The 10,188-nt window shown below is 42.0% G+C and overlaps 1 protein-coding gene across 1 annotated transcript in view; it reads left to right on the top strand.

Moving 5' to 3' along the window:
• Positions 1 to 1,900: 1,900 nt before the first annotated feature.
• Positions 1,901 to 10,188, top strand: part of LOC309552468 (phospholipid scramblase 3-like) — a gene marked incomplete at its 3' end in the record, with an annotated part of 36,646 nt that continues 28,358 nt past the window's right edge. Inside the window, exon 1 of the mRNA XM_082253439.1 lies at positions 1,901 to 1,986. Within this exon, the coding sequence (XP_082109565.1) occupies positions 1,974 to 1,986 (13 nt within the window). The 5' untranslated portion in view covers positions 1,901 to 1,973. The remainder of the gene's footprint in view (positions 1,987 to 10,188) is intronic.

The raw sequence follows: 10,188 nt of genomic DNA, 5'->3' as shown, positions 1-10,188 counted from the left end.
AGTCATGCAACGCCGTACCCAAACAAAATTGATGTCCTTTTTTCCCCACAAACAGAGCTTTCTTTTGGTGGTATTTGATCACCTGTGCGATTTTCATTTTTTGTGATATTAATAAAAAAAGAGTGAAAATTTTCCAAAAGAATAGACATTTTCTACTTTGACAGTTAAAAAATATCCAATATATTCAATTTTTGTCATATATTTAGGCCAAAATGTATTTAGCTCCATGTCTTTGACAAAAAACTCTCAATGAGTGTATTTTTAACCACTTTAAGACCGGAAGATTTTACCCCCTTCCTGACCAGGCCACATTTTGCGATTCGGCACTGCGTTACTTTAACGGACAATTGCGCGGTCTGCAACGCTGTATCCAAATGATATTTATGTCCTTTTTCCCCCCACAAACAGAGATTTCTTTTGGTGGTATTTGATCACCTCTGCGATTTTTACTTTTTTTTAAAAAGAGCGACAATTTTGGAAAAAAAAAAAACACAATATTTTTCACATTCTGCTATATAACATTCCCAAAAAAATTAAAAAATCAAAATTTTTTAACATTTTAGGCCAATTTGTTTTCTGCTACATATTTTTGGTAAAAAAAAAATCACAATAAGCGGATTTTGATTGGTTTGCGCAAAAGTGATCGCGTTTACTAACTGTGGGAAAGATTTATGTCATTTTTATTGTTTATTTTTTTTTTTACTAGTAATGGCAGCGATCTGCGATTTTTAGCAGGACTGCGACATTACGGCGGACAGTTCGGACCCCTGACTGACATGTTTGACACTTTTGGGGGGAACAGTGACATTTTACAGTAATCAGTGATATACATATGCACTGTTACTGTAATAATGACACTGGCAGGGAAGGGGTTAACTTTATTGGTGATCAAGGAGTTAAATGTATGCCTCATGCTTACTGACGTGTGTGGGGGGAGGGTGTCGTGTGACACAGACACAGATCGCAGGTTCAGCTATGCTGAATCCTGTGATCTCTCCCTGTCTGTCACACAGAAGATCCGCCTGCTTTGTTTACACAAGTGGACGGATTTCCTCACTCTTTCCCTGACGATCGGGGAAGAGCGGCGGTGATCACCGTCTCTCCTCCCATGGCCCAACTCCCGCTGTGTCTGAATACAGCGGGAGCGAGCCACCGGCGGCGCGCGCGCGGCGCAGAGAGGGGGCGGGATCCAGCGACGTAGATCTACGTTGCTGGACTATAACGAGCCACTTTGCCGCAGTACCAGCTCAGTGAGCGGTTGGCAAGTGGTTAATGAAGGTAAAACATTTAACAACTCACATGGTTGATGATTAAAACAGATACAACCGGGGTAAAGCTGTCCACATACCATCAACATCATCCCTTCCATGTTGCGCTCCATGAGCTCTTCAAGCCTCGCTTTCAGATCGCTCTCCTGCAGGGTATTCTTCCCGGTCACGACTGCAGACTGACCGTGGTGGGAGCCGGCGGTGAGGAGGACGATCTATGTGGACAGCTTTACCCCGGATGCCTGCATACTTAGATGTTCCTCTTTTAATCATCAACCATGTGAGTAGCTAAATGTTGAACCTTCATTAAATATAACCATATTGCTACACTTAGAGGCGCTCTCTTCTCTTTTATACTTTGTAGCTCCTGTTGGATTTTGCTTCTCATCCCCTTGTGGAGGTGCCATTGGTGGATGGACATTTTATGGTTACACAACCTATTATATTGCTATAACCTTTTTATATGGACTATAAACTGAAGGATTTATGAATAAATGGTTGTGGAAGGAATCATCGGAGTTTCCATTATTTCTTATGGGGAAATTCTCTTTGATATAAGAGTGCTTTGGATTACACGCATGTTTCCAGAACGCATTATGCTCACAATCCAAGGTTTTACTGTATTGTGCTCGGTGTCAGATATAGGTGGAGTAACCACTCTTTTTTTTTTCTCATTTTTACAGACAGCCGGTTGTTTGACCCACCATGTCCTCCCCAGGTAATACACATCACACCATATTTATGTGTGTCTCCTCCTGGCATTGAATGTACAGATGGTATCACCTATTATATATACACTCCAATTACATCATAAAATATGCACCCCCCCCTAGTGAGGTAAAAAAAAAAAATACAAACCCCCAATGATAGCACATAACCTACACCACAATGACATCACACATTACATTTAATGGCATCACAGGATGCACCTCCAATAAGTCACATTGAGTCACATATTACATACCTTCCCCATGACATCACATGGCACATCACATGACACATCACATGATACTCCTCCATTGAGTCACATATTACATACCTGCCCCATAACATCACATGGCACATCACATGATACTCCTCTATTGAGTCACATATTACATACCTGCCCCATAACATCACATGGCACATCACATGATACTCCTCCATTGAGTCACATATTACATACCTGCCCCATGACATCACATGGCACATCACATGATACTCCTCCATTGAGTCACATATTACATACCTCCCCCATGACATAACATGGCACATCACATGATACTCCTCCATCGAGTCACATATTACATACCTGCCCCATAACATCACATGGCACATCACATGATACTCCTCCATTGAGTCACATATTACATACCTGTCCCATGACATCACATGGCACATCACATGATACTCCTCCATTGAGTTACATATTACATACCTGTCCCATGACATCACATGGCTCATCACATGATACTCCTCCATTGAGTCACATATTACATACCTGGCCCATGACATAACATGACACATCACATGATACACCTCCATTGAGTCACATATTACATACCTGCCCCATAACATCACATGGCACATCACATGATACTCCTCTATTGAGTCACATATTACATACCTGCCCCATGACATAACATGGCACATCACATGACACACCTCCATTGAGTAACATATTACATACCTGCTCCATGATATAACATGACACATCACATGATACTCCTCCATTGAGTCACATATTACATACCTGCCCAATAACATCACATGGCACATCACATGATACTCCTCTATTGAGTCACATATTACATACCTTCCCCAATGACATCACATGGCACATCACATGATACTCCTCCCGTGAGTCACATATTACATATCTGCCCCATGACATAACATGGCACATCACATGATACTCCTCCATTGAGTCACATTGAGTCACATATTACATACCTTCCCCATGACATAACATGGCACATCACATGATACTCCTCCATTGAGTCACATATTACATACCTACCCCATAACATCACATGGCACATCACATGATACTCCTCCATTGAGTCACATATTACATCCCTGCCCCATGACATAACATGGCACATCACATGATACTCCTCCATTGAGTCACATATTACATACCTGCCCCATAACATCACATGGCACATCACATGATACTCCTCCATTGAGTCACATATTACATACCTGCCCCATAACATCACATGGCACATCACATGATACTCCTCTATTGAGTCACATATTACATACCTGCCCCATGACATAACATGGCACATCACATGATACTACTCCATTGAGTCACATATTACATACCTGCCCCATGACATCACATGACACATCCATGATACTCCTCCATTGAGTCACATATTACATACCTTCCGCAATGACATCACATGGTACATCACATGATACTCCTCCATTGAGTCACATATTACATACCTGCCCCATGACATCACATGGCACATCACATGATACTCCTCCATTGAGTCACATATTACATACCTGTCCCATGACATCACATGACACATCACATGATACTCCTCCATTGAGTCACGTTGAGTCACATATTACATACCTGCCCCATGACATAACATGGCACATCACATGACATACCTCCATTGAGTCACATTGTGTCACATATTATATACCTGCCCCATGACATAACATGGCACATCACATGATACTCCTCCATTGAGTCACATATTACATACCTGTCCCATGACATCACATGGCACATCACATGATACTCCTCCATTGAGTTGCATTGAGTCACATATTACATACCTGCCCCATGACATCACATGGCACATCACATGATATTCCTCCATTGAGTCACATATTACATACCTGCCCCATGACATTACATGGTACATCACATGATACTCCTCCATTGAGTCACATATTACATACCTGCCCCAATGACATAACATGGCACATCACATGATACTCCTCCATTGAGTCACATATTACATATCTGCCCCATGACATAACATGGCACATCGCATGATACTCCTCCATTGAGTCACATATTACATACCTGTCCCATGACATCACATGGCACATCACATGATACTCCTCCATTGAGTCACATATTACATACCTTCCCCATGACACCACATGGCACATCACATGATACTCCTCCATTGAGTCACATATTACATACCTGTCCCATAACATCACATGGCACATCACATGATACTCCTCCATTGAGTCACATATTACATACCTGTCCCATGACATCACATGGCACATCACATGATACTCCTCCATTGAGTCACATATTACATACCTTCCCCATGACACCACATGGCACATCACATGATACTCCTCCATTGAGTCACATATTACATACCTGTCCCATGACATCACATGGTACATCACATGATACTCCTCCATTGAGTCACATATTACATACCTGGCCCATAACATCACATGGCACATCACATGATACTCCTCCATTGAGTCACATATTACATACCTGCCCCATGACATTACATGGTACATCACATGATACTCCTCCATTGAGTCACATATTACATACCTGCCCCATGACATTACATTGCACATCACATGATACTCCTCCATTGAGTCACATATTACATACCTGCCCCATGACATCACATGGCACATCACATGATACTCCTCCATTGAGTCACATATTACATACCTGCCCCATGGCATAACATGGCACATCACATGATACTCCTCCATTGAGTCACATATTACATACCTGCCCCATGACATAGCATGGCCCATCACGTGATACTCCTCCATTGAGTAACATATTACATACCTGTCCCATGACATAACATGACACATCACATGATATACCTCCATTGAGTCACATATTACATACCTTCCCCATGACATAACATGACACATCACATGATACTCCTCCATTGAGTCACATATTACATACCTGCCCAATAACATCACATGGCACATCACATGATACTCCTCCATTGAGTCACATATTACATACCTGTCCCATGACATCACATGGCACATCACATGATACTCCTCCATTGAGTCACATATTACATACCTTCCCCATGACACCACATGGCACATCACATGATACTCCTCCATTGAGTCACATATTACATACCTGTCCCATGACATCACATGGTACATCACATGATACTCCTCCATTGAGTCACATATTACATACCTGGCCCATAACATCACATGGCACATCACATGATACTCCTCCATTGAGTCACATATTACATACTTGCCCCATGACATTACATGGTACATCACATGATACTCCTCCATTGAGTCACATATTACATACCTGCCCCATGACATTACATGACACATCACATCATACACCTCCATTGAGTCACATATTACATACCTGCCCCATGACATAACATGGCACATCACATGATACTCCTCCATTGAGTCACATATTACATACCTGCCCCATGGCATAACATGGCACATCACATGATACTCCTCCATTGAGTCACATATTACATACCTGCCCCATGACATAACATGGCCCATCACGTGATACTCCTCCATTGAGTAACATATTACATACCTGCCCCATGACATAACATGACACATCACATGATATACCTCCATTGAGTCACATATTACATACCTTCCCCATGACATAACATGACACATCACATGATACTCCTCCATTGAGTCACATATTACATACCTGCCCAATAACATCACATGGCACATCACATGATACTCCTCTATTGAGTCACATATTAAATACCTTCCCCAATGACATCACATGGCACATCACATGATACTCCTCCCGTGAGTCACATATTACATATCTGCCCCATGACATAACATGGCACATCACATGATACTCCTCCATTGAGTCACATATTACATATCTGCCCCATGACATAACATGGCACATCACATGATACTCCTCCATTGAGTCACATATTACATACCTTCCACATGACATCACATGGCACATCACATGATACTCCTCCATTGAGTCACATATTACATACCTGCCCCATGACATAACATGGCACATCACATGATACTCCTCTATTGAGTCACATATTACATACCTGCCCCATGACATAAAATGGCACATCACATGATACTCCTCCATTGAGTCACATATTACATACCTGCCCCATGACATCACATGGCACATCACATGATACTCCTCCATTGAGTCACATATTACATACCTTCCCCATGACACCACATGGCACATCACATGATACTCCTCCATTGAGTCACATATTACATACCTGTCCCATGACATCACATGGTACATCACATGATACTCCTCCATTGAGTCACATATTACATACCTGGCCCATAACATCACATGGCACATCACATGATACTCCTCCATTGAGTCACATATTACATACCTGCCCCATGACATTACATTGCACATCACATGATACTCCTCCATTGAGTCACATATTACATACCTGCCCCATGACATCACATGGCACATCACATGATACTCCTCCATTGAGTCACATATTACATACCTGCCCCATGGCATAACATGGCACATCACATGATACTCCTCCATTGAGTCACATATTACATACCTGCCCCATGACATAGCATGGCCCATCACGTGATACTCCTCCATTGAGTAACATATTACATACCTGTCCCATGACATAACATGACACATCACATGATATACCTCCATTGAGTCACATATTACATACCTTCCCCATGACATAACATGACACATCACATGATACTCCTCCATTGAGTCACATATTACATACCTGCCCAATAACATCACATGGCACATCACATGATACTCCTCCATTGAGTCACATATTACATACCTGTCCCATGACATCACATGGCACATCACATGATACTCCTCCATTGAGTCACATATTACATACCTTCCCCATGACACCACATGGCACATCACATGATACTCCTCCATTGAGTCACATATTACATACCTGTCCCATGACATCACATGGTACATCACATGATACTCCTCCATTGAGTCACATATTACATACCTGGCCCATAACATCACATGGCACATCACATGATACTCCTCCATTGAGTCACATATTACATACTTGCCCCATGACATTACATGGTACATCACATGATACTCCTCCATTGAGTCACATATTACATACCTGCCCCATGACATTACATGACACATCACATCATACACCTCCATTGAGTCACATATTACATACCTGCCCCATGACATAACATGGCACATCACATGATACTCCTCCATTGAGTCACATATTACATACCTGCCCCATGGCATAACATGGCACATCACATGATACTCCTCCATTGAGTCACATATTACATACCTGCCCCATGACATAACATGGCCCATCACGTGATACTCCTCCATTGAGTAACATATTACATACCTGCCCCATGACATAACATGACACATCACATGATATACCTCCATTGAGTCACATATTACATACCTTCCCCATGACATAACATGACACATCACATGATACTCCTCCATTGAGTCACATATTACATACCTGCCCAATAACATCACATGGCACATCACATGATACTCCTCTATTGAGTCACATATTAAATACCTTCCCCAATGACATCACATGGCACATCACATGATACTCCTCCCGTGAGTCACATATTACATATCTGCCCCATGACATAACATGGCACATCACATGATACTCCTCCATTGAGTCACATATTACATATCTGCCCCATGACATAACATGGCACATCACATGATACTCCTCCATTGAGTCACATATTACATACCTTCCACATGACATCACATGGCACATCACATGATACTCCTCCATTGAGTCACATATTACATACCTGCCCCATGACATAACATGGCACATCACATGATACTCCTCTATTGAGTCACATATTACATACCTGCCCCATGACATAAAATGGCACATCACATGATACTCCTCCATTGAGTCACATATTACATACCTGCCCCATGACATCACATGGCACATCACATGATACTCCTCCATTGAGTCACATATTACATACCTTCCCCATGACACCACATGGCACATCACATGATACTCCTCCATTGAGTCACATATTACATACCTGTCCCATGACATCACATGGTACATCACATGATACTCCTCCATTGAGTCACATATTACATACCTGGCCCATAACATCACATGGCACATCACATGATACTCCTCCATTGAGTCACATATTACATACTTGCCCCATGACATTACATGGTACATCACATGATACTCCTCCATTGAGTCACATATTACATACCTGCCCCATGACATTACATGACACATCACATCATACACCTCCATTGAGTCACATATTACATACCTGCCCCATGACATAACATGGCACATCACATGATACTCCTCCATTGAGTCACATATTACATACCTGCCCCATGGCATAACATGGCACATCACATGATACTCCTCCATTGAGTCACATATTACATACCTGCCCCATGACATAACATGGCCCATCACGTGATACTCCTCCATTGAGTAACATATTACATACCTGCCCCATGACATAACATGACACATCACATGATATACCTCCATTGAGTCACATATTACATACCTTCCCCATGACATAACATGACACATCACATGATACTCCTCCATTGAGTCACATATTACATACCTGCCCAATAACATCACATGGCACATCACATGATACTCCTCTATTGAGTCACATATTAAATACCTTCCCCAATGACATCACATGGCACATCACATGATACTCCTCCCGTGAGTCACATATTACATATCTGCCCCATGACATAACATGGCACATCACATGATACTCCTCCATTGAGTCACATATTACATACCTTCCACATGACATCACATGGCACATCACATGATACTCCTCCATTGAGTCACATATTACATACCTGCCCCATGACATAACATGGCACATCACATGATACTCCTCTATTGAGTCACATATTACATACCTGCCCCATGACATAAAATGGCACATCACATGATACTCCTCCATTGAGTCACATATTACATACCTGCCCAATAACATCACATGGCACATCACATGATACTCCTCCATTGAGTCACATATTACATACCTGCCCCATGACATCACATGGCACATCACATGATACTCCTCCATTGAGTCACATATTACATACCTGCCCCATGACATCACATGACACATCACATGATACTCCTCCATTGAGTCACGTTGAGTCACATATTACATACCTGCCCCATGACATAACATGGCACATCACATGACATACCTCCATTGAGTCACATTGTGTCACATATTATATACCTGCCCCATGACATAACATGGCACATCACATGATACTCCTCCATTGAGTCACATATTACATACCTGCCCCATGACATAACATGGCACATCACATGACATACCTCCATTGAGTCACATTGTGTCACATTATATATATACCTGTCCCATGACATCACTTGGCACATCACATGATACTCCTCCATTGAGTTGCATTGAGTCACATATTACATACCTGCCCCATGATATAACATGGCACATCACATGATATTCCTCCATTGAGTCACATATTACATACCTGCCCCATGACATAACATGGCACATGACATGATACTCCTCCATTAAGTCAGATATTACATACCTGCCCCATGACATAACATGGCACATCACATGATACTCCTCCTTTGAGTCACATATTACATACCTGCCCCATGACATCACATGGCACATCACATGATACTCCTCCATTGAGTCACATATTACATACCTGCCCCATGACATCACATGACTCATCACATGATACTCCTCCATTGAGTCACACATTACATACCTGCCCCATAACATCACATGGCACATCACCTGATACTCCTCTATTGAGTCACAATGAGTCACATATTACATACCTGCCCCATGACATCACATGGCACATCACATGATA

This window comes from Pelophylax lessonae, assembly GCF_965119305.1.
Source record: "Pelophylax lessonae genome assembly, chromosome: 4".
Classification (NCBI taxonomy): Eukaryota; Metazoa; Chordata; class Amphibia; order Anura; family Ranidae; genus Pelophylax; species Pelophylax lessonae.
The sequence above is the reverse complement of the archived record's forward strand: the minus strand, read 5'-3'. Positions and strand labels throughout refer to the sequence as shown.